Consider the following 27,205-nt stretch of genomic DNA (forward strand, 5'->3'; position numbering starts at 1 on the left):
AATCGATGGCCAAATGATAATCCCTACTAGCAAAATTTCTTGCAACAACCGTGACAGATCTTGATATTATACTGACGGCGTCAATATTGGACGTGTTTTATATTGCATAGAGTTGGCATAAAGATTAAAAAAGCAATATTGCAATAACAACATGTATGCAACATTGCATTCATTTTAAAATACCAACATTGATATTACTTTAAAATATCAGCATTGCAATGCATGTTGACGTCGTCAAGATGGTATTGATTTCATGCTGTCGCCGTCAAGGTAATTAGTACATAATAGAACAGGGGGAACTTCGTTGATACTTGCGCATGCACACAGTTCTTTACACCCAGCGTCCTTTGCATTGCAAGCATGTTATCTTCTTCCTTCGACCTTCGATAGAGCTCCACGCTGCACGTGGCGTTGCATTCTTTAGGCGTCGCTAAGTTGGTTGCTTAGTTATTAGTGGGGGAATAGTATTGTTTTAGGAATAACTCATAAATGACTGATAACTGCATTTGTTTATTAATATAGTACTAGACAAGCCATATCGCAGACGATGTGCGATCAATGATAGAAATGGCCGAGACCGTCCCTAGACTTTGAAACAAAGGATCAGCAGCCGAGAATTTCGTATTATCACTTCAATCTCATGAGTAAGATTATTTTTTATTCAATGATTATTTATGTTATTCTTTAAGATAAATTCATATGTTTTTTCCAGGGGATATTTTCATTGCTGACATCCATTCGGAAATGTACTTTATTGTATCTATTTATTTATTGCTATCTTTACTCCTTAATATGCTATAAAAACTTCCGCAATTATTCCTTACGAAGTATTTTATGTCTTTATAATAAATAGAAGTATGAATTTAAGGAAAAAAAAGTCAAGCATTACGCAAAACGAAGAACTTTTCATTATTTAAATTAAATTGCGAGTACTATTAATATCTTTATTTGAATTTCCGATCAGATGTCAGTTTTAAGAAAATATTCTTAGACTAGAAAACTAATCAGTCTAGAAGAATAACAGAAATGCAAGATTACAAAAGCAAGATCATCTTGCCCAGACCTTGATTTCATGCTGTCATGACAACATCTTGATATTATCCTGTCATATCAATACGTATGCAATATTACAAAATCAAGATCTTCTTGCGTAGACCTTGATTTCATGCTGTCATGACAAAATCTTGATATTATCCTGTCATATCAATACGTATGCAGGATTACAAAAGCAGCCTACCTTGATATTTTCCTGATATTATGCTGCATACACCTTGTCAGTCAATATTGTGGCAGCCTCCTGACAGCATAAATGGAGTAACATAACAATACTGAGGCAGCATTAATGCGAGATGATTTTTCTTGCATGTCACCTCTATGCAATACGGAGGCAAGATATTTTGCTTACTGGGATTGATGTTATTTATGTTGAACCATATATATGTTGAGTTAGAAACCTGAATAGGCGCTTTGTCTTGCTGAATTATACAGATTTGTCCTCCCAGCTAATCCTGCATTAGAAAAAAAAAGTCTTCTATTACTTGCTGATAGTCATACAAATTCATTTCCTGGCTACAAATTGCTAAAAATGTTTGCCCATTGAATCCAAAACCACACGAAGTTGTTATTGGTCCTCCGTCTGGCTCTGTAGCAGAAAAACTTCTTTATTTGCTTCTTGAATCATGCCAGTAAAGTTTATATTCATTGCGGATCCACTCACGTTCCACTTTTTTCTCGTTACTAAACATTGTTGTCGACCATTTGACTCCACAAGACATCGTTTTCTTTACATCCTAATGCAGGATTTGTTGAGACTACCAATCTGGTATTTCAGCAAGACAAAGTGGCTGCTCAAGTCTCCTACCAACTGCGGAATGGGAAGATTGGGCGCCATCAAATGGGAGTCGATCTTTTTGGGCACCAGGAACAATGGGCGCCGGGAACTTTGGACGCCTAGCATTTTGGGTTGTGGGAACATTGGGCGCCGGGCATATTAAAGGACTTTATATGAGGGAATGAAGGATAGGAAGAACACCCAGGGCTATAGGCGGGAATCGACCCCACACCTCTCTGCTTAGTAGTTGGCGAAACTAGAGTCCCTTGAAAACGTAGTTTTCAGGCGAAGCCATAAGACTACCGCGACGCTCCTAGAAAAGTTCTACTTCGTCAAATTTAAAAGTGTTTTTAACGAGATTAGGGAACTGCACTCATTTGAAATTTTAAGAATAAGAAGAAAATGCACCTATCCTTTTTTTATGTTTAATGAACCTTACCACGGTTCGGAAACAGTCCATCTATTTTTTCACTTGCGGGTATTTTGATTGAAAGCAATGTTAAAGAATGCGTTGCTGCACCAACAAAACGTGTTTTATTGAGTGACAAGTGAACCTTGTGTGCATTCTAAGCATGCGCACATTTAAACAGACTTAAACTGTGTGAAGAGAGTGAAAAGAACACAGACCTCGACTAAAAAGAAGTGAAAACTAAAACGAAAATTAGTTTCACTGATATTTTGATGAGGATCGGAGATGCATGCATGTAAAATGCGATTAAAACGAAGAAATTTCGGCCCTGAATACATCATTTTTCGTTTAGATCATATCAAAAAGAATAAAACTGTTCTGAAAAGTCTTTCTAAAATGGAAAGAAAAATTTACAAAGTAGAAAATGTGTAGATTAGAAGAGAAGAAGCCTATGATAGAAAGCTCAACGTACTCTAAGAAGTAATGCAGAATATAATGTAAAATTGACAAGTTGTTTGCTCTTCATCTCAACCGAAGAAATCAAAATGTCGCTTTCCATGAAAGAGTTGTCTTCGCTTCTTAAGTATATTTTTTTCTATTTATTCTGTTTATAATCACAATCAATCGTGCTCTAATGCATTTTATGAACTATATTTTCAAAGTATTTCAGTTTAGATTTCTTGTTTACTTTCTTGTTTTGTGTAGTTTGTTAAAAACATAGTACTAGTGTTTATATTTTTTCCGAATGTATTATGTGTCTAACTCTTTGTTAGTGGCTAAATTGGGAATCTGTCTGAAATTTTTAATCACGAATGTAATAATATTCCTGAACTTATTAAGGACTCTTCCAAACAAGACCTCCTGATAGACTTACAATATTAAGAATGCCGTTTATTTTTAAGAGCTAAAAGTGCATAAAGTCATAGTAATATCAGTTTCAGATCAGAACACGTTTGAAAATATTTCATGAGAATGACGTAGGAAAAAAGAAACGAAAAATTAATGTTGAAGACAAAGAAAGTGAACAATTAAAATAGTTTCAGATGGGCTAGAAAACTTTTATTTCAGAGCCCCCGTAGATTTCCCCTGCTACAGGCCTTTCTTTAGTTTTATTTTTAATAATCTTTTAATTTTTTTCCAGTCATTTAAATTGACTTCAAAATTAAAATTTTACCTTCCAATGACTGGTAGACACTTAATAATTTAATTGCCACTTTTTAATTAATTAGTAATCACTTCATCCAGGGCTTTCAGTGAAGACATGAGCCACAATGCTGAAAGGTGTGCATGTTAAAAAATTGACATGTGAGACCTATTGCTACATTATAGGCACATTTTCACAAAATAAAAGAAAGGAAGTTAAATAAAAAGAATATATCGCTAAGTATTAATTCTTGTAAAAGAAAGTTTAGAGCCAGGCATTGCCACTGTTTTACGCAAAAGTGCTACTTTCTGGAGAAAAAGGGTTACATTATTTTTGCCCAAATAGCTCATTTTTTGAGCACAAGTCACAGTAGTGGAGAGTTTCAGTACACAGGAAAAGCACTTAGATTCAGAACTCAAACTAAATACGAACTAGAGCTCATATTTTTTTTTAAACAGGGCATAAAAGGTTCAGCAGCAGAGAACAAGTGTAAGTTTTTGGAACATAGAGATTCTGTATAAATGGTAAAAATTGCTGCTCAAATCAGAGACTCCTCGGCAACATCAAAGTTATTATCATGCATCACACAAATATGCATAACTGCATATTGTCTGTAATTTCACAGTAATTCCAAGCACTTGGCTTTTTTATAGTTCTGATAATTTGCAAGCCGTTTTCCCATTTCATCTACTCGACACATGATTATATACCTGGGTACTTTACCATATTTTGATCTCGGTATGTTATAAGAAATAAAATGGTTACAAGAAAGATTTTAAAGATTTTTATCAAATATGAGTAAGATTTGAAGCTCTAGATTAGCAGTCACCAACGAGAGACCATTTCACTGAAATTGACTGCAAAAAAAGTCATGATCCAGTCCCCAAAAATGGAAACCACTTGTTTCTTTATTTTTTAAAAATTATATATCTCGCTAAAACAACATGCTCCAGTCAGGACGGGGACCATGCAACCTCGAAGCAGTGGCGCCGACTCCATGAAGCCTGAGGAGGCCCGAGCCCCCTCAAAAAAATTTTGAGGGGGCAGAGCCCCCCCAATAAATTAGGAAAAGTATTAGGTATTTAATGCTTTCTATTCTCACAAATTTGTCTTAGTATATTTTATTTTCCTTGTTTGAAGATAGTTAGGTACCTTGTAAAATACATTCAGTAATGAGTTAAAACAAATAATTATTATGTTAAAAAACAGGTTAACTGAAAATGAGTGGTGTGAATAATGATTGTGTTACGGTGCTGTGAGCACTTAGAACTTGTCCCAGTGTGCGAACCTGTGGATAAAGTCTGTCCAATCAACAATGGGGCAGAAGCGAGTGAACAACTTGGCTGTTCTTCATAAGCACCGAGATATTTTGGATGAATTGGATATTCGATCAGTCGTTAGCCACTTCAAATTCAGTAATCTAGTCAGACGGTCGACATTTGCACCCTTCTAAAGACAGCCCTAATAATGGTATTTAAAGCAATTTTAAAAATATCTGTAAAATAGAGAATTAACTACATACAGAACGTTAGATTTAAAATTTCGAAATATTAGTACTGTTTTATTACCGTTTTACTATCTTACTGTATTAGTTATTTTCAAATACTTCTATATTTTTATAGTATATTTAAATATATACTATAAAAATATAGAAGTATTTGACCCTATAATATATATATATATATATATATATAGTATAAGACCCTATAAAAATCAGCTATTCTCTACATAATATAAAATGAAGTCTCCAAAAAGCGTCTGTGTATTTGAACTCACAAAACTCGAGAACTACCTAGCCGATTTCACTGATATTTTCACCGTTTGTTCCTGTAATTCCTGAAAAGGTTTGCAGACCAGTTCGAAAAAAATTCGATGAATAGTTCTTTTTTTATTGCAATTTAGGCCCAATTTTCTCGTAAATTCCCAAATATGGGGATGAGAAATTACTTACACATATTAATGTTACATATCGTTGGAAAAGGTGGAGTTTTCCGCATTCTAAGCAATTTGTTTCGATGCTCTAACTTATTTACGGCAGGAGTTATTTACGTGTTTTGGTCGAATATTTTTAGACTTAGCTGAAATTTAGGCACTTCTTTCTTCATTAAACGTATTGTTACAAATTCTGTAAATAGTAATTATTGTAGTTACGTAACCTGTAAATAGTTTCCCGTACTGAATATACATCCCCTATACATTCGGCTGAAGTATATGGTCCCCTATTTTTTTATTGATAAGATTTGTGAATGAAAAGAAATAAGAAAGTGTGGAACAGTGTAGCATTTTCTGGAATAGTTGGGAGATCTCGTTCGGTGTGTATAAAAAGGCCGTTATGCATGATAAAAAGTTTAGTTTCGATTGAGAATTTGTACTGAGAGTGTATTATCTCTGTTTATTGCAAGGCATTTCGCTGTGTTGTTTTTCATATCTGGAAGTAAATACGTGTGTAACCGTTGAGTTTACGGTGTTGTGTGATATTTGCTTAATTGCTGATGATTAATTTAGCAGTTGTTGACGATCTTCCCTGTACATAGTGCAAATAAATTTCCTGTATTCTTAATCAAGAACTGTGGGGCTTCTTCTGGACTTTCTTGGAGTAAGTGTGACTTTGGACATTTTTTCATAAAAGACTGTTTGAATTTATAGACTTTGTTTTTATGGTGATTACTTGCCCAATGGATGATCAATTAAAACAACTTCTTGACGCAATCAATGTTGTAAAAAGTGATCTGACTGCAAGTATGTTGGCAAATCAAGACCAATTAAAAAGTGATTTAACGGTGCTGAAAAAGGACTTTACTTCTAACCAAAAAGAAATTAAAAATGACGGTACAGATGTGATATACCCCCCCCCCCATTTGGCGACATTCGATTTTTTTGCACAAAATTAAAATATTTTTCTCGCCAATGAGGCGATAATTTTTTATGCATGGCATCCCTGGCCAAACTAACCTGTGTTTAACAACCCGAAGGCAATCTTACAGATCTGTTCAAACTTGTTTACTTGGGTTGTTTGGGTTTCACGCAGGAGAGATACGTGGTGTTGTTTCGTGCAATATACCTTACAGGAATGCTTATTTTGTGTTAGTTTAAATTCAGTAGTTGTGTTTTGAAGTAAAAACATTAGAAAATGCCAGTTTCTTCAAACTTGAAGACTAATTAAAAGTTAACTCCAACGTGGTGTGTATCAGTAACGTGCCATTGTCATATGATGTATTGTTTTAGACTGAGTGTGAATATTTATACCATATAAAAAGGTAAGTTCTTTATTTTAGAATTCAAAAAAAACCTCTCACTTCCAAAATTCTTTGTTTTTACAAATCCTTGAGGGGTTCTTGTCGTTTTTAACTTTATTTTTACTGTATGTAAATTAATTTTACAGAAATAGTACGGTTATTTTGTTCTAAAAGTTAATTCTTATCGATGCCACGAATTATTTAGACATTCTATTAACGTGCCTCCTTTAGGTACTGAATTTTATGTTAACAATTGAAAGTTCTTTCGGTTGTACTCTTAAAAATGCGGAAATTTATTAATAAATCTGCACAATAATGGTGCATATTTCTCACTTAAAACTGTGTCATTATTGTACACTGAACGGAAGGAGCCACCCTTGGGTGTCTCCATGAAAATATACATAACTGTGACCATACTCTGACTGTAATGTATATTAACAGTCGGAGGGATAACTCTGGCGAGCCAGAGGTCTCATAGTACTTTCGTAATGAGACCGAGGCAGAGCCGGCGAGCCAAGGTCTCATTACGAAAGTACTATGAGACCGAGGGCTCGTATCCCGGAGAAATGATGAAAAAAAAAATTAATGCATTAATTTCGACTTGTAATTAACACAATAATTTATTTCATTGTATTTTAATATGTTTACAAAAAACCCCAACCCTGTACATTTTTGAAGCATATATTCGTGATGTTTTTTTGTTGTGCTTTTATGTTGTTTTTATATATATTGTGTTCTGAAGTGCTTTGATCATGTTTTTTTATCTGATTTTTTCCTGTTGGCGCTAAAAAAGCATCGCTAAGAACGATGTATGACATATGTCGTCATACATCATTTTCTTGGCGACGCTTTCTTGGCGCCAACAGGAAAAAGTCGCCAAGGGTGGGGTATATCACATCAGTTCCAAAATGACCTTATATCGGTAAAGACTGATGGAAAATAAATTTAATGACATAGAGCATCGAGTTGATGCTATTGAAGAAAAATTTGATACCGTTGAAAGCCGATTCAATGCTGTAGAAAATAAATTTGAAGAAGAAGATAGAAAATTTCATCTACTTAAAGAAGAGATATTTAAAGATATGGAAAGGATATTGGCGGCCTCTGGAAGCGGTGCTGGTGATTTTCTACCTTCAGCTGCACGACCATCAATTAAGCTCGCTACATTTGATGGCAAATCCTCGTGGCAAGTGTACAAGACCCAGTTCCTGATAGTTTCCGAAGCAAATGGATGGGACTCTGTTACCAAGGCCTGTCATCTTGCAGCATCCCTGAGAGGTGATGCAGCGGACATTCTCCAGACCCTTCCGGACAGCCACCTGGATTTCGCCGCCCTCACATCTGCATTGGAGCTTCGCTTCAGTGAGAAGTGCCAGAAAGATTTCAGCCGACTCCAGTTGAAGTCCCGTTTCCAGAAAACCGGGGAAACCCTGCAAGAGCTAGCGGCGGACGTCGAGAGACTGTCTCATCTTGCTTTTTGCGACTGTCCTGTGGATGTTCGAGACAACCTGGCACTCAACTACTACTTCGACGGGGTTTGAGATCCGGAAATCCAGAAAGCTCTACGGATGGTGGATGTCAAAGACCTGAATTCTGCTGTTGTGTATGCAATGAAGTTGAAGCTGCCCAACAAGCAACCCGCAAGGATCGCCATTCAATCCGCAGCGTGAAAACTGATGAGTCTGATCTGGTTTCGTCACGCTTTGCTGAACTTGAAAAGCAAATAAAAGAAATCGCAGGAACCCTCAAAAGGATTTCGGCTCCCAAGGACCAAAATCGACAACCACTTAAGTGCTGGAAATGTGGCGGCGAGGGTCACTTACGAAGAAACTGTGAAGCTTGCCAAGAAACCAAAGGGAAGAGCACCTCTCCCTCTCAGGTCCAGGAAAACTAAGCCATGGCAATCTCGCGGGGTGGAGGTCGCCAAATTGGAATGAGCCCCATCTTAAAGTTTTCCAGCTTTCATCGACGAGTGGTGGCAGTAATGGACTTTTTGTTTACGCATATGTAAACGGGTTTCCCTGGGATCTGATTATTGACACTGGAGCCAATGTTACAATCATTAGAACAGATGTGGCTCGTCAATTTGGACTCGACATTCTATGGACGCCGCCCTGCGTTACCCTCCAAATTGTGACAGGTGACCAGATCAAGATTGAAGGTAAAGTAAACTTAGAAATTGTGTTTGGAAATGCCACTTACCATCATACGGCATTCATTGCTGATACCACGGACCCCTTCATTCTCGGATTGGACTTTAAAGAAGTATGACTTCAAGACTAATGAGCTGCACTCAATGAGAGAAGACATAGCCGTTTTCCCTGCAGAAAGTGATGTTAAGTCAGCTCATCAAATAATAGCCCAAACAGAATTATCGATTCCCTCAAGGTCAGAATCATTAATACCTGGCTCCATTGAAGAAAGCAATAGTTTTCGATTTAGACTCATTGAATATCCCATCTTAAGCAATAACCCAAAAGGAGTGCTGGTAGCATCTACGCTTGTGGACCTTTCTAAGGATGTAATTCCTGTGAGAGTCGCCAACGTGAGTGAAAGGCCAAGGAATATCCGGAAAGGTGAAGTGTTAGCAACTTGTACTCCAGTAAACTGCATCATTAGAAGAATCAATTCCCTCGAGACTGTCTTCTGAGTTCTTGACATCAAAGTTAATTGGGAGTGCGCCATTATCAAAAGATCAAAGAACTGCTGCGGAACAATTGGTGGACGACTTCAAGCATCTGTTTTCATCTATATCGGAAGATGTTGGCCGTACGAATTTAACGCAGCATAGGATTTACACTGGAGAATACCCCCCCCCCCCCTATTAAACAGCACCCAAGACGACTACTGTTCGCCAAGAAGGAAGAGGTTGAAACCCTCCTTGAAAGAGATGAAGGAGAATGATGTAATCGAACCGTCATCCAGTCCTTAGGCCTCTCCCATCGTCTTGGTACGAAAGAAAGATGGCTCCATTAGATTTTGTGTCGATTACCGACGGCTGAATGAAATCACCAAGAAAGACAGTTACCCTCTTCCACGGATAGACGACACCTTGGACACTCTTTCCGGACACAACTGGTTTTCGACCCTGGACTTGAAGAGTGGCTACTGGCAGGTTGAGATACACCCTGATGACCGAGAGAAGACAGCGTTTACAACTGGACAAGGCTTATGGCAGTTTAAAGTGATGCCCTTCGGCCTCTGCAATGCACCAGCTACGTTGGAGCGTCTTATGGAGACAGTGTTAAGAGGACTCTCCTACAAATCCTGTCTGGTCTATTTAGACGATATAATCATAGTGGGACGTAGTTTCGAAGAACATCTGGCAAATCTTAGGAAGGTGCTGCAAAAGCTTAAGGAAGCCAATCTGAAGTTAAGCCCGTCCGAATGTAATTTGTTCCGCCGGGAAGTGAACTACCTTGGTCACATCATCTCTTCTGAGGGTGTACAAACCGTTCCAGAAAAGGTATCTGCGGTCAAGAGTTGGAGTCGTCCCGAAAACATCCATCAGCTGCGAAGTTTCCTGGGGCTCTGCACGTACTACAGGAAGTTTGTGAAGGGTTTTTCCAACATTGCACGACCTTTGCATAAGCTGACGGAGAGCAAGCGAAAGTTTGAATGATCCACAGAATGCGAAGATGAATTTCTACAACTGAAGGAGGCTTTAACATCAACGCCTCTTCTCTCATATCCTCAGCTTGGAAAATACTTCATCCTAGACACTGATGCGAGCCACGAGGGCATCGGAGCTGTTTTATCCCAAGAAATTGACGGCAATGAACATGTCATCGCTTACTGGAGCAAATGCGGTACAGATGTGATATACATTTGGCAACATCTGATTTTTTGCAGAAAATTGAAATTTTTTTCTCGCCAATGAGGCGATAATTTTTTAAGCATGGTATCCCTGGTGAAACTAACCTGTGTTTGGTAATGCGAAGGCAATCTTGTTCAAACTTGTTTACTTGGTTTCACGCAGAAGAGATACGTGTTTTTTTGTGCAATATACCTTACAGGAAAGCTTATTTTATGTTGGTTTAAATTCAGTAGTTGTGTTTTGAAGTAAAAACATTAGAAAATGCCAGTTTTTTCAAACTTGAACATTAATTAAAAGTTAACTCCAACGTGGTGTACATCTGTAACGTGCCATTGTCATATGATGTTTTGTTTTGGACTGAGTGTGAGGATTTATACCATAAAAATGTAAGTTCTATAGAATTCAAAAAAAAAACTCTCACTTCCGAAATTCTTTGTTTTTTACAAACCCTTGAGGGGTTCTTGTAGTTTTTAACTTTATTTTTATTGTATGTAAATTAATTTTACAAAAATAGTACCTTTATTTTGTTCTAAAAGTTAATTCTTATCAATGCCACGAATTATTTAGATATATTCTATTAACGTGCCTCCTGTAGGTACTGAATTTCTGAAAATAAGTTGACTCCAGCATTTTATAAAAATATAAAGGTGTTATTTTATGTGAAATATAATAGGTATTTTAAAGGCATGTCTGTATAGCAAATAAATGTATGGTATTTTTGAATTGTTTTTGTTTAGGATGTTTAGTTGAGACATTTCTACTTTTCATACATCGAAATTTGAGTAACTAAGCGCTTTTTTGGCTGAAATAGTTATGGATTTTTGGGATGTTTTCCGCTTTACACATCGCGATTTGAATCGCTTTGCTCTTTTTTAGCAGAGTATGAGGAAAGTTTTTGTTCGATGAAATGCATGTTGGAAAATAGCTTTTATTTCTATTGGTACATATTTCATTGGTGAGCTGTTATAGTAATTTGTCAATTTAAGCATTTTAAATATTTTCTAGTAATTGTTCTTTGTGTACAAAACCTTTCTAGTTTCTGGTATTTTGGAAGCGTATATTCGTGATGTTTTTTGTTGTGGTTTTATGTTGTTTTTATACATATTGTGTTCTGAAGTGCTTTGATCATGTTTTTTTATCTGATTTTTTCCTGTTGGCGCTAAAAAAAGCATTGCTAAAAACGATGTATTACATATATCATCATACATCGTTTTCTTGGCGAAGCTTTCTTGGCACCAACAGGAAAAAGTCGCCAAGGGTGGGGTATATCACATCAGTTCCGCAAATGCTTATCAAAGTCGGAGCGAAATTACTGCGTCACCAGAAAGGAGTGACTGGCCACAGTGAAAGCTGTAGAACACTTTCATCATTACCTCTACGGCCGAAAGTTTCTGCTTCGGACAGATCATGCCTCATAAACTTGGCTTTTGAACTTCAAGAATCCAGAAGGCCAGATAGCCAGGTGGATACAGCAACTGCAGGAATATGACATGGAGATCAAGCACCGAAAAGGGTTGTCTCACGGTAATGCAGACGCTTTATCAAGGAGACCCTGTCCGGAGAACTGTAATTATTGTTCCCGAATTGAGAAACAGTATGGAACGACTAGCCCTACTGCCTATCAGGTGACAGTGACTCCAACATCATCAGAACCTGATCCATGGAGTGACGACCAAGTTCGAAAAGATCAACTTTGAAGACCCTGACATAAAACCAATTTTGGAGTTCATGGAGAGTGACAGTCGGCGACCTAGCTTGCAGGACGTTTCCATCTTCAGTCCTGCAACAAATAGATACTGGGCTTTATGGAACTTGCTCCATTTACAGAACGGCGTGCTACACCGAAAATGTGAATCTGACGACGGCAAAACATCTAAGTGGCAGTTACTACTTCCCCGATCAAGGATTTCAGATGTTCTGAAAGAAATACATAGTAGTGCGACTGGAGGACATTTTGGTGTCTTGAAAACCCTCAATAAAGTTCGGGAACGCTTCTTCTGGAGCAAGGCGAAGGATGACGTGGAGAAGTGGTGCCATTCTTGTGACGCCTGTGTTGCTCGTAAAGGACCGAAGAAAAGAAGCAGAGGGAAGCTACATCTGTACAACGTTGGAGCTCCTTTCGAACGAATTGGGATCGACATCCTGGGTCTTCTACCAAGAACTGCTTATGGGAACAAATACATTCTTGTTTCCATCGACTACTTCACCAAATGGCCGGAAGCATATCCCATTCCAGATCAAGAGGCTACTACCGTAGCAGAGACTCTAGTCCAACATTGAATCTCGAGATACGGAACACCTTTGCAGATTCATTCCGATCAAGGGAGGAATTTCATCTCTGCTGTGTTTAAGGGCCTATGTCAAATTCTCGGAATTGAGAAAACTAGGACAACACCACTACACCCACAATCGGACGGCATGGTGGAGAGATTTAACCGCACAATCCTGAATAATCTCTCGCTTATGGTATCCAGAAATCAACAGGATTGGGACAAGAAGCTACCTTTGTTCCTGCTGGCCTACCGCAGTGCTGTCCACGAGACTACCGGATACGCCCCATCTCAGATGCTCTTCGGACGAGAGCTTCGGCTACCTTGTGATCTCGTCTTCGGTCGTCCTCCGGATGCGCCTTCATCGCCTGAGGAGTACATCCAGGATCTCCAGGCCCGGTTGGAAGACGTTCATAACTTCGCACGTGACAGGGTTGGCAAGTTTTTGCCGGGAGCGGAAAAAACCATGGTTTTTACCGCCTGGCAAAAATAGGTTTTTGCCAGTTTTTGCCAAAATGGCAAAAATAGATTTTGTGTTAACAACTTACGGACAGTTTTCCTTTTATATAAAAGTAAAAGCATGAAAAGATTTTGATAAAATTTTAATTTATTTATTTTTATAGTTTAAAAAAATTTAAGGGTTAACTTACTTTTAAAGTTATGGAGCATTTTTACTTCTAAATTTTTAAACATTAACATAAAATTACAGTTTGTAACATCTAAGACAAATAATTAACTTACAATGAAAATGTAATTCAGCTTGCTTATTATAGCATTTTTTACAGAATACTAAATATCTATATAAAGTATACTTAATCAAGATTCAACTATAAAATAAAAAAAATAAAAGTAATTAATAAGCAAAAAAGCAAAATACACATTTCTTTAGATTGAAATATGACTTAAATCATCATAGTCTAGATACCATCTTCATCAAAACCTATTTGTTGTTTAAGCATGGCATAGCAATAAACTAGTTTCGTGAGAGAAACAACTGACAAACGGTTTCGTATTTTTGATTGTACAAAAGAAAAATTTGAGAAATATCTCTCTATGACAGCAGAACTTGCAGGACACATTTGAAGAGTTGCGACTAGTGTGCCTAAATCTTTACTGTACTGCATGTAAATGCATTATTTCTTTAGTGAGAAAAAGTTAATATTTTTCTATATTCAAGTAAATATTCTGTTATTAATTAAATAGCTTAAAAATATTAGTGGGATAAAAAAAAGTGATTAATTAAAATCTTATTATTAATTCAATGTTATTATTAATTTACTAAACTTAAGTAAACATTCTTTGTTTTAGCATTGAAGGAATTGGCTCATTCTGAAGAAATTATTCTAGCAAATATTTAAAATCTTAAGTTTTGCAATCCCAACATTTCTTTTTTATTTATTTTTCACCTTATAAATTAGAAGTAACATGGAGAGACATAACTAAAATATTAAAGTGCATTATTTATATTATATTGTCACTATTTCTTGATTAACAATATAATGCTACTTTATTTGCGATTAGGTTTTGCCCATTTTTCCATTTTTGCGGTTTTTTTTCCGTTTTTGCCATGGTTTTTTCCACTGTCCCGGCAAAAATACCTTTTTGCCGGCAAAAAACCCAACCCTGCGACTTGAGGGAATCAGCATCGCGGCAGAGAAGATGAAGACCCGATACGACACAAGGTCTACTGGACATGAATTCAACGAAGGCGACAAGGTTTGCTTATGGAATCCCATCCGACAGAAAGGTCTTTCACCCAAATTGCAGTCGCATTGGGATGGACCCTACAAAGTCCTTAACCGACTTAATGACGTCGTAGTGAGGATCCAAAAATCACGTAATGCAAAACTTAGGGTTGTACATTATGATCGGTTAGCCCCATACTAATGCCATAGTTCATGAGTATTACGTAAACAACCATGGTTGATAACCTAAAAGTTATAGATAATTTTTTTTGCTTTTAATGTTTAGTAATGTTTCTTGTTATTATTGTGTTTCCTATGCATTATTGGTTATTATTTAATGTGTGTATTTGTGAACTTGTGATAGAAGTTTGGCACCCTTTCTGGGGATTTTACTGGCCAGGACGTGCAGTCCTTAGGAAGGGGGCAATGTTACAAACTCTGTAAATAGTAATTATTGTAGTAACGTAACCTGTAAATAGTTTCCCGTAATGAATATACATCCCCTATACATTCGGCTGAAGTATATGGACCCCTATTTTTTTATTGATAAGATTTCTGAATGAAAAGAAATAAGACAGTGTGGAACAGTGTAGCATTTTCTGGAATAGTTGAGAGATCTCTTTCGGTGTGTATAAAAAGGCCGTTATGCATGATAAAAAGTTTAGTTTCGATTGAGAATTTGTACTGAGAGTGTATTAGCTCTGTTTATTGCGAGGCATTTCGCTGTGTAACCGTTGAGTTTATGGTGTTGTGTGATATATGCTTAATTGCTGATGATTAATTTAGCAGTTGTTGACGATCTTCCCTGTACATAGTGCAAATAAATTTCCTGTATTCTTAATCAAGAACTGTGTCGTCCTTTCAAGAAAGTTGGAAGTCGCACCGGATCCGTTACAGTATCAATAAAAAGTGAAGGAATTGTCCCACAATTTTCTTTTTGACACCATTGGAAAAAGCAGCATTTTTTGCTCCAGATCCATTTCGACCTTTGGTCGAAAATCTGAGCTTCTATCTCGAAAGGATAAAAAGGTACAAGCCTTTCATACCAAGCTCAAAAAATCTCATTTCCATTCAAATTGTTAACCATTTTCTTTCACATTTTAATTCCTTAAACTTATTTTATTTTGTGTTTCCATGGTTACGCTTTTTAAGTCCATCTTTCTCAATTTAATTTCTTAAAAGTATTTTGATATCTGTCGTCAATGTTTGGGAGAGAAATTTTGCATGATGTTTTTATTTATTTATTTATTTAAGCCTGATTGCTGAATATGCGTCACTTGACACAGTTTGTATTTTCAAGGTGAACCGGGCAATGCATCTAGTTACCTACTATATTAACTTTATTAACTACTAGTGGTACCCGCATGGCTTTGCCCGTTGTCATAAATTAAAAGGTCGTTTGGTTCGCCTGTACATTTATAAATAATGAATAATGAACTTCTCGGCAATTCGCTATGTCCATTTGCTCGCCTTTGTTACGGTTCCTCGTTATGATAATTTCGTAATTTTCTATAGCACGTTATGATAATTTGTTGGGTAAAATGTTCTTAAAATTGTAATAGAAAAAGAAATACATCAATTTTTCGAAAAATCGTTTTGAAGTGCACACTCCCATGCTACAAACAAATTTTGTGTCAAATTTCGTGAAAATCGGCCGAACGGTTTAGGCGCATCACAGAGATCCCAATATCCAGACAGAGAGACTTTGAGCTTTATTATTAGTAAAGATAAAGATATTAAACAAATTATTTTTGGAGTAATTATTTTTATTTAATGAACTCTGAGCGTTATTCAAAGCAAGTTAAAATTAGCTATTTCACTTATTAATCAAAGTGCAACAGCAATAATTTATTCTTTATTTTTTTAATGATTGTTTAAGAGTTATTTAAACATAATTTCAATCTTTTTACAGATTCACTGTTCTGTAATAGTGTAAAAACAAAATTATTATACTATAGATTAAATTAACTTTTTTACGAAACATACGTATTTTTTTCTTTTTCTTTTTTTTTTTTTTCATTTTTCAAAGCCAAAACATGGGTCAAGATAGCAAGAAGAGATTTCGAGATTCTAATGTTGATAATGTATTAATCGAAAATGCTTAAACAATTGTAAAACTTACCTTTCTCATCTCCTATTTAGGAATTTTCCCGGAGTTAGACCCGTGGTATGCCCCCTCCCTCTACCAATATTGTTTGTAGGTCAGAGCCACTGAGAGTGCCCATCCATGCAAGTCAAGTGCCCTACCTTATATCAATGCCTAGCCACGGCTCTATACAACCCCAAAATAGAACTGTAAAAATGTACCTCACAGAAGGCAATTGACATGATGTAATTGAACCAGAAAATTTGTATACCAATTCTTAGATTGACTTTGAAAACGCCATGCCACATAATGTTTGTTTGTATAAATCATATACACCAGAAAATATGTAAATTGGCATTTTCAAGGTTGAAAAATCTGAACTTTTTTTTTTTTGGAAAAAGAGGGGGGAGGGGTTCCGCGGGATTACATACCTCCTGGACCACCGGTGACGTCCAGCACCCCCAATAATTTTTGCAAGTCAGCGCCCCTGCCTCAAAGTGAATTAACCAGAGTTGTAGAGTTGTAAATAAAATGACTGGCTCTGACTATATTATTTATTTTTATTTACATTCTATAGTTTTAATTCATTCTTTTTTTTGACAGTGGAAATCTCATTTCATTCTGGGTGGAACTTCAATTGTTTTTCAGGATTATTAATTAGAAACACCTCAAAATTAAAAGGACTGTTGCAAAAAAAAAGATTTTTTACAAAAATTTGTTTTAAAAATTTCAAACTTGTCTGCAAACTTAGAAAAGTTTCTGCAAACAGCCTTTATACATTTATCTAATATATCTAGATCTGTTCATCATAATATGTCTAGTATTTTAGCATGATTTTGGGAACTTTTTTTTTATACTCTTTCATTTGATAAAGAATGAAAGAAAATAATATTTGTACATATAATTTTTTTCATTAACTTCTAATGTGTCATTTTTGCTTTAAATTAATAAATCTAGTAGGCTGTATCTTTATTTTAGTTTTGTTTTAGAAGTACCCTGTTAGCACAAGCACAGTTCTATGGAAGTTGCTCCTTTTCCACACACAATTAAGTCAAAAATCAATCCTCAAAGTTGTCATAATTTGAACATTATTGTAATAATTTGTACCTTATTATTGAACAATATGTATTTTTTACAACTCTGTGTTCTGAAAATTGTGTAAAATTAAAATTGAGCAATAAGTTCTTTGGGCACTGTAGCAAATTATTTTTCATTACTGATTTTGTGGGTTATAATTTAATTTTCTTTTGTTTTGTTTTCCTTCATTTTTGAAAAGTTTTCATATTAAACTTTTGTCTGAGTAAATGATTATGCTCTCATTTAAAGTAATTTAAAAAATTCCAATTTAGTGTCTTAGAGGAAGAAGGTCTAGGGCAACGTCCATTTGAAAATGTTGCATCAAGCTTTCATCACAGTTTCAACAAACAAGACCATTATCGAGTTGGTTCATCTCTGGTAAAGTGTTTTTTTTTTCTATTGATGCCATAAACAGAAGCTATTTTGTTTACAAATGTGACTAAAATACATAGTGCTTTGGATAATGTTTGAAACAAAAAATTATTGTATTAGAATGAAACCTCAGAAATTTGAACCCTTTAGGGATTATTCCTGTTTGAATTCCAGAAAGTTTGGGTTTACCAGTAGCCAGTAGGCCTATTTAAACTCTTGTTATTTTCTCAATAGTGATCAGAAATTCTGTTTTAAGTTAATCATCATCATAGCAAGGCCGGATACATAGAAGTTTCTCAAGGAGGGGGCGGTTGATCTGTTAACTTACTTCTCACTGCATATCTAATTTATATATTTTGGAAAGGGGGGGGGGCTGGATTGCCACATCATTTTTATCAAAAGCAAATAAAATTTAGAGATTTATCCAAGGAGGTACCCAAACCTATTTCTTTCCTTTTCCTTTGAAAGAGGAGTTTTAAAATTACGTTTCAGAACTTCAATTTTGTAATTATTTTGGGAGAAAGTTTCAAAACCCGTTCCCTCTAACATCATAGAACATAGTCTAAAATTGCTCTTTTTGGAGCCTCACTTTCGAAAAATTATCGAAAGAAAGTCACTGAATCCATTATTTCCACCAACACAACCTGAGTTGTCTATAATCGCTAGGAAACAATCGCATCATTAAGTCTTCAATTTTGAAAATGTTTTGAAGGAAGGTCTCCAAACTCCTTCTCCTATCATCACCAAAGATGGTCTGAAATTGCCTTTTTGTAACTTCAATTTCAAAAAGTTACCGAGATGCAGACTCGAACTTCATTCCTTTCTTTAGCGTCATCAAAGATAGCCTGCACTTACATTTCGGGGCTTATAATTCGGGAAAATTGACCAACCATGCTATGTCCCTCAAGGGAATTACTTTATTTCTGGTTTAATTATTATTATTATTATTATTTTTATGATATTTAAAAATGGGTGGGATGAACTATTTGTTTCAGGAGCCCCCAACCTTCACCCAATGCATCTTATATTTCCATGATTAATATAATTTATATTTTTTGTTAGCATTCCTATAGCATAACTTTCATAATATTTTTTAGTTCCCATCAAGAATTTTTAATAAAAAATACAAATTTACCGCCCCCCCCCCCCTCTTGTACTAGAGCGCTGTTTTCGAAACTCGGTAAAACTGGTGGCCACCAAGTTTTTTGAGTCTAGTGGCCATGGACCACTTGAAACTTTTCTGAATTTTGAGGTCTAGAGTCATGGGCACTTTGAACAGCTTACCAAAAGAGGCAGTAATGAGCAAGGGGGAAGATAGCTTTAAAAGGGCTATTAATCTTCATTGGGGACTTATAAATGAACTGACTAGGACCAGCCTAGCTGGGCCCAGAGTCTGTTGCTGGTTGTCAGAATTGTATTTGTATTGAGTTACAAATTGTCCCTTCCTTCTCCCTAGAAAAATTTGAAATAATGAGTCTGCCTTTGATAGTGTCTTATGATTTTTATAAAAGAATAGAAAAACAGAATGTAAAAGCCCTTGGGTTTATAATAATAATAAAAAAAAAGCTGCTAAATTAGAATTTTGTATTTATTATGAGCATCTATCTAATTACTTGAATGTTCCTGTCTAGTTAACAAAATGTAATTTTTCTAACAATAATATGAAAATTGGCTCATAGTTGAATAAAGTATTCAACTACTTTATTCAACTACTAGCAGAGTTTGAATAAAATATTTGAATATTATTTTTTTAAAGAACATGATGATAAAAAAGCATTCAATCACAGAAGTAGACAAACAAAATTAATTATGAGAAATGGAAATTATAAATTAAAAAATAATAATAATAACATTATAATTTTAAAAGTTTGCATTAAAAATAGTTATCATTATAATTAATCAGTACTCATCCAGTTATCTTTTGCTAATTAGTCGATAATCAGCCAATTTTCTTATCAGAATATTCCAAAATTTAATGTTTAAGTTCAGTATGCATTTTAAAAAGTAATAAAACCTACCTTCAAAACATAAACCTATTAGAAATATTGCTTCTTGTCATTGTTTTATTAAATACTAGCTGCATCGCAAGGCTTTTCACGGTCTACCTCTGAAATAAAAGTTATGTCCAGTGAGGTGTGTTCAACAATGACACTTCAATTAGAGGAATAAAAATACTATAAAATTTCCCGTCAAAATAATCTTATATCTTTAAACGAGCAATTCTTCTGGGTATGTATTGATATATTTATATTTCGGATCTCGAAAACGGCTCTAACGATTTGGATGAAATTTTGGATTTAATTGTAGTTTTGCATTCTAAGTTCATCTACATCAGTGTTTTTTCTGTAAAAATGCAATTTTTTACAAAAAAGTTTTTTAATATAAAGTCTAATTAAGTTAAGCCTTGATGTAAACTGTGAATTGACGCATCAGGCAGACGATTTGCAGCCATACCAATGAAAATTTGTCTCTTCTCACTTTAAAATTTTAAATTTGCTTAGGGTTACCAGGTTTGGCTGATATTGGCTTCTTTGGCTAATTTCAAACACACTTGGCTGAAAACAAATTCAAAAGCATTATGTAAGTCGATGTAAGACTTTTTTCTTTTTTAAGTTTAACTATCTTGACCGTCCTATTTTATTTTATTTATTTATTTTCTTTTTACACTTCAAATAGTTTAACATGTTTTTTAAATCACGCATCTAAATTTTATTTCGAAGAAATGTATGTCTTGAGACTGTTTATGTTTTGTTAAGACAGTTGTTATCATTTGTTGGAACGGTTTGTGGACAATCAGTTTTGATGGATATCATGCTGTATGCAGCATTTTCTGGCGTAAAGTGACCAACTACACTAAAAGTACTCATTCAAAAAGAAAATCTCGATTGGAATAAAATAGTGAAACGCATCATAGTATGAAAGGAAGTATTCGGTTAAAAACCGATTTCACCATAGCAAAACTGGCTCCAAGGTCAAAATATTTTAATTACTGACAGGGAAATTGTATAATGGAAACAAATGTATCAGATAGTTTAAAGCAAAATGATGATTTAATTACATTCATAATCTTCTTTGTTTGGTACTTTAGTGTTATAAGAAGGTTGAGTGCTTAATATTTCGTTAAAGTGAAGCTTTTCAAGTATATTTGGAAAAGTATTGAACCTTAAAAAAACACCAGTTGACAAAAAATAATTCTTTTAAAGCCAAGTGAGGCTCGGTTGTCCAGTCATTCTTAAAGAAGGAAAACAACCAATCAAAAATTCTTAAAATCAGTAAGAAGATAAATTGCCAAATAATTAGCACAAGGGGAAATTTTTATTTCAAAACAAAAACAAAATTTTGTTTAGTCAGAATCGAGAGAAAAAAAAGTGGTAACCTTCTGAATGGTTTTATTTAAGCTAATTTAAAGTTCGGGTACTTTTTTGGCATTCGAAACCCCCTAGGTTCCTTCTCAGGTGCTCTCCCTGCCAAATTTGGTCAAGATCCGACAAAAACTGGATTTGTATAGGAAACATACTCACACCCATACATATATATTCTTCATTTTATTTGTATAAATTTTTCAGTTTATTTCAATATTTAATTTATAAAATACTTTAATATAGGTCCTCCTGCTACAAAATGAAGATTTGCTTCCTTCCAGAGAGCAAAAGTTAATGGCTGTATTTCTGTTATATGAAATGTATCGCACGGAACCTATTCAAGCAAATCCATTTGCATCTGTATTTGTTCATTTATTGGTAAGTTTATTTTACATGTCTAGTTAACTCTCAACTATTCAAAATCTTAAAGCACCAGCCTAAACCTTCGAGCTATTGGAAGTTCACGTTATTTGGGAAGTTCAAGAGTTCATCTTATAGTGTCTTGTGCTTCTATCTCTGAAATGTCAAAAATGTTGGATTTTTTCTTAATTACCTTTTTAATCAAGCCAATTGATTAAATTTGCATTATTATCACAAAGATGCTATTCAATGAATATTTGAAAGAAAAAGAAAAGAAACAGAAAAGTAATAGCACCTTACTCATCCCAAAAAGTCTTCTTTAATTCTATATCTATATGTATATATTTATAAGTAGTATCTGATTTTTCTACTTCTTTACTAAACTAATAATAAAACTACCTATAAATACTTTATATATATAAAAAAAATTAAAACTTCCTATAATACACATTGTATTATAAATAGTTTAAATTTTTTTTAACGATTGCTCATTGTGTCTTCATGAATGTAAAAGCACTATAGAAAAGTTTTTGTTTGTAAATTGTAAAAACTTTGTATTTTCTTTCACTCGTGTTTAGCATCCTCCTGAAGAAGTAAAATCAAAAACAACTGGCCGAATGACCAAACGACCATGGGCTTTGCCACGTTTGACTAACTCTGAAAAATATTTTTTATCTCAGTTAATATCAATGCCAACTAAAGATGTAAGTTTTATTTTTTCTGTTCTTGCAAGAAAGTTTAATTTAGGTTCCATTATGGTTTTCTGAATATCTCATACTTATTGTATTCTTTTTCAAAATTTTACTTATTCTATTTTTACATTTATGTTTCCACCCTAGAAAATTTATGACATCCTAAAATCAAGGAAAAATACTCCTTTCCATTTTTATCAAGAGTTTACATTAGGATGGTCCAAAAAAGGCCCATTTTTAAAAATTTCTGATTTTTACTGGTCTTATCCTCCCATTTGGTTCTAGGATCATTTCACGGTAATTTAGACATTTATGTAGAATCTGTAATGCAACCTTTTTTGCCATAACTTTTTAATTTACTGTTTGATTAGCATATTTTATTTTGAGCTTTTCCTACCAACACACCAACTGAAGTTAAAATAATTTGCAAATCAAACAGTAAATTAAAAAGTTATGGCAAAAAAAGGTCACGTTGTGGGCCCTACATAAATGTCAAAAATACCGTGAAATGACCCTCTACTTATATAAAAAATAACTATTGTGAAGTTTCGGTTTGTAATTTTTACTTTTAGAGGTAGCTCAACATCCTCAAAGTTTGGTTAATATTTGGATTTTATGCAATAAATGCAAAACAGAAGAAAAAGGCTGAAAAAAGCAATGAAACTATATTTCATTTAAATCTTACATTTTGTAGGTTGAAATCATGCAATAACACAACAATTATATTTAATTGACTGGATGTGGTTCTGCTAATACCTACCAAAACTTCTATCTAAACTACTATTGGTATAAGTGTGGGATAACCTTATTATTTTTTGATTAAAATCTTTTATAATATATATTAATTCCTTTCCACAAGACTATAACTGGCTTCCTTTAATAAATTTTAGTGTTTTGTGAAAATAATTCTCCCGAAACTGGCAAATATGCTTGATCTCCCAAGTTTTGCATGATAAAGTGTGTCAAGTAATTTTTTTTTTTTTTTTTTTGAGTTAATGAAGCTCAGGTACTTTGCAGCAATATTTTTCCATCAACTTCTTGAACAGCTTTACCCGTTGTCTTTCACTTGATTGTCAAAAAGAGCCATGCAGTTTCATTTACTCCTTCCATCAATATTTTTATATGAAATTTGTATTTCATTAAATTAAAATCATTACATAGTGCATTCTGGAGTATAGAACTAACACCCTAGGTTTTAAATAAACATATTCCGCAAATGTATCAAATCTTTTGAAATCCAATATCTTCTACTGAAGTGATGGTGAACTTACGGGTTATACACTTATATTTCACAACAGTAAAAGATTTTCAACATTCATTTAGTATAGTGCATAGCTCTCGGTTCAATAATTCTGATTCTAAGAAAGGGTTTTATCCTGAACTATTCAAATCAGTTCAAGAAATTCTCGACAATCACTTTTGAGTCATACAGCAATTTTTTAACAGATTGTATTCTATAGCCCTTTACATCAACCACTTTTCCTTATTATTGAGTATTAATGCATTTATCCTTATGAATGAACTCCCAGCAGGCCTAGAATCTGTTACAGAGAAGTAATTTTGGTGTAGAAGTCTAGAAATTGTGCATTTATTAATAATGGCACCAATAATCAGATCTATAATGTGGTTTTGACATTCTAGTACTTATTGTTTCTTAATTATTTTGTACTAGTAAAACAGGTGCTATTGCTTTTGCCAGTTTTGATGTTTCTTCAATCAAAGCGCAACACTTTGTCAATATACAAAGAAATGGGCAGAATTGCATTAACTGCAACATCTTACGAAAAACATTTGTGTATTTACAGAACATATTTCATGGCTAATGTAATGTTGAAACTGTGTACATAAAAGTATCAATCTTACAATGTAATTAATTTCTGTTAATGGAAAAAGTAATCATATTTTGTGATTAGTTTGGTCCTTTGTCAATACATTTATATTCAGCATCAGTACTGAATATAATCGACTTTGAGCTACCTCTATGTTATAAAATTTTGTACCACTAATTTTCTAATGTATTGGAACCAAATGAGAGGGTAAGACTCAAAAAATTTTCACCTTCGAAACTTTGGACCATCCTAGTTTACATGCATGCTACACAAAAACTTATGAGCACAAGTTCAGTAAAAAGCTAGATCATATTTACAGCCAAGTGTGCTATCAGTTCCCAAAATTTCATGCCTCCAGTGTTATAAAATTTTCTGCAACCTTATACCAAACGTAACAATTTTTTAAAGCTGATCTGTCATTTTGGAGCCCTTTTAGAGGGGGTTCCAAGATCCTCATGATTTAAATCTTGGAAGTAGAAAATTTGCTTTGGATGGTTTCAGAGACATATCAGCATCTCTGTTACATATCATTTAAATTGGAGATGGTTGGGTATGGGTAGGCTTCAGGGGCGGCATTTCAACATTTCATTTGGGGGGTCGAGTTTTTTAAACATGAATTTTCTCAATATGGAATAAAATACCATTACATTTTTTAAAGTAAGGTCATTAAAGAAATTCAAATTTTAATTTCCACGCTTTTAATTTATTTTATAGTAAACTGTAACGGAAAAGATCTTGATACTGCCGTTTCTAAAGTAAATTTTTAATGTTCGATTTTTGGAATCCAGAAAAAAAAGGAAATCTTGGTACTATATTCCGTCAATGTCCAGTGGCATGCTCTTGGCAGTATAGCTGAAGATGAAAGTCTTGCTTGTCCCATCATGCACCAAAAAAAAAAATCTCTAACCTTCTGAGACACGAAAATGATCTTTCACAGTTAGCTGAGTTGATTGGAATTGGTGAAAAATAATTGAAGCTACAAAGTTATGTTAGAAAATGCATCTTTAAAAATTTTCTGTTAAAAAAAAACCACGCAAGTTTAAAATTTGTGCTCTAGTCTTCATTTTTCATCATTAAAGTACACTGGCTCTTCACAAAACAATTCTTTTTGCTTCGTTCAACAACTTTTACATGTAACTGAAATATTTTCTTTATCTTGTTCAATAACCTGCACATATAATATTAAACTTAGATTTATCACTAAATCTTGTGTTAATTTCATTAGAAACTGAATGAATCTATTATTTGATACAAAATATTGAGCCAAACATAGGACTTTGCATCATCATGTGAATTTTTGTCCCTTTTTTAAATATTTTTTTTAAATGGGTCTAATAATTCCAAATTAACAAGAAACTCTTAATAGGAGCTCAATCAAGAGTTCTAACTTTAACTTTTGAATACCATTTTGTACCTCTCAGTTAAATCAATACAAAAGTAAACCCAACAAAAGTACTTGTTGATGCATGAATTTTTTTCAAAAATAGCGTGTCTTTTGTAAGAAGTTTCCATGAAAGTATACAATGTATTGAATTGCTCAAATATGCCTCTTAACAGAAGGAATCAATGTTCACTCACTAACTGAACGTACATTTTAAATATAATCGCAACAATGAACTCTAGATACCAAGGAACTTCTCGTAAAAATCGGGCCAGTCACACCTGTGCACTAGGGTGTGTCTTATAATGCACTTTTGAAAAAAGTTTTGAATTTCTTATGGGGCACCCCTTTAATTGCTTCCTTTTGATGAAAAAATTCACACATAAAAGTTTCATAGAATTTGAACATAATTTAGGAGGTGCTACCAATGATTAAAATTACATTCATTGTGAAAAATATGATGTAAAAATCAACTCTTGACAAATTTTTAATCAACATGAAATTAGGTTGGTTGAGTTTAACATAACACAAATACCTAGTTCTTATATATACTAGAAAATAATAAGCATTTCATGGTTGTCATTTTATGTATTAATGTCAAAAAAGCATTTGAAAGTTCGGTAATGCCATTCATATCACAGTTTCAGACTTTCGGTCTTTTACATTCATTAATATTGTAATTTTTCTCTTTGTTACTTCCATGTGACAATACAAACTTTTCACTGATTGCTACTTATTATCCAGACTAAATAAATAAATTTAAATAAATAAAAAGAGAGAGAGTTGACAAATTTTGCAGCAGTGGTAGCACTCTCTAAATATTATTCAATTTTTATATTTCATATATGAGAATTTTTTTTTCATCCAAAGGAACAAAATGAGAGGGTGCCTCATGAAAAAATAACACCTTTAAAAATAAGACGCACCCTACTGTGCACTACCCTTTCACATTAGAAGCAGAAGCATCATCTTAACTCTGAACTTAAAAGTATGAGGCATTTAACCCATATGAGGAAATTTCTCCTTCAGTTGAAACAAACTTATTCTCCATCTGTTTTTTATTCTGGAAGTTCTGAAAATGATTCACAAATTTCTAAGTTATTACCCTAAATAGCGAAAAACAGTTGCTCGTGTCTGGAAAGGGCTCGAACTTCATCAGCTTTTACTAAAGATCGTCTGCAGATTTTTTCTTTTTTTTAAATTATTGCATATGATCACTGATTTGCGCGTTATGTGAATTGAATTTCCTGATTTCTTAATATTTTGCACAAAATATTTGGGGGTGCAACCGCCCCCTCTTGCTCCCCCTATTTGCCGCCCCTGGTAGGCTTGCTAGGCTTACTGATGACCAAAAATGTTTTAAAACGAGCTGATGTGTGCATCACATGACTTCCTTTCACTCCGATTTAATGTCATTTTCCCATTACTGGCACCAAATTAAAATCAGATTTATAAAAATAAAAAAATCCGCAAATTTGTCGCCAAGTTGGCAACAAAACTTGGTGACTGAAAGACTGGCGATATATTGCTTAGTGTCTGCCAAATTATAACACCACTTGAGTTTACATCAAAATTAGCAATGATTTCCCCCAAAAAAGGGGCAAAAGACCCCTTTAGAAACACCCGAATGCAACCAAAAGGGGAGGTGGACAAC

General features: G+C 34.3%; 1 protein-coding gene across 1 annotated transcript in view; it reads left to right on the forward strand.

Annotated features, from left to right (window-relative positions):
* The first annotated feature begins 2,782 nt into the window (after positions 1–2,782).
* The window catches only part of LOC129217337 (CCR4-NOT transcription complex subunit 11-like), a 48,485-nt gene continuing 24,062 nt past the window's right edge, over positions 2,783–27,205 (forward strand). The window contains 4 exon segments of the mRNA XM_054851621.1: positions 2,783–2,823; positions 17,828–17,933; positions 21,533–21,667; positions 22,228–22,353. Coding sequence (XP_054707596.1) covers positions 2,786–2,823; positions 17,828–17,933; positions 21,533–21,667; positions 22,228–22,353 — 405 coding nt within the window. The 5' untranslated portion in view covers positions 2,783–2,785.

Source organism: Uloborus diversus, chromosome 2 (genome assembly GCF_026930045.1).
Source record: "Uloborus diversus isolate 005 chromosome 2, Udiv.v.3.1, whole genome shotgun sequence".
Taxonomy (NCBI): Eukaryota; Metazoa; Arthropoda; class Arachnida; order Araneae; family Uloboridae; genus Uloborus; species Uloborus diversus.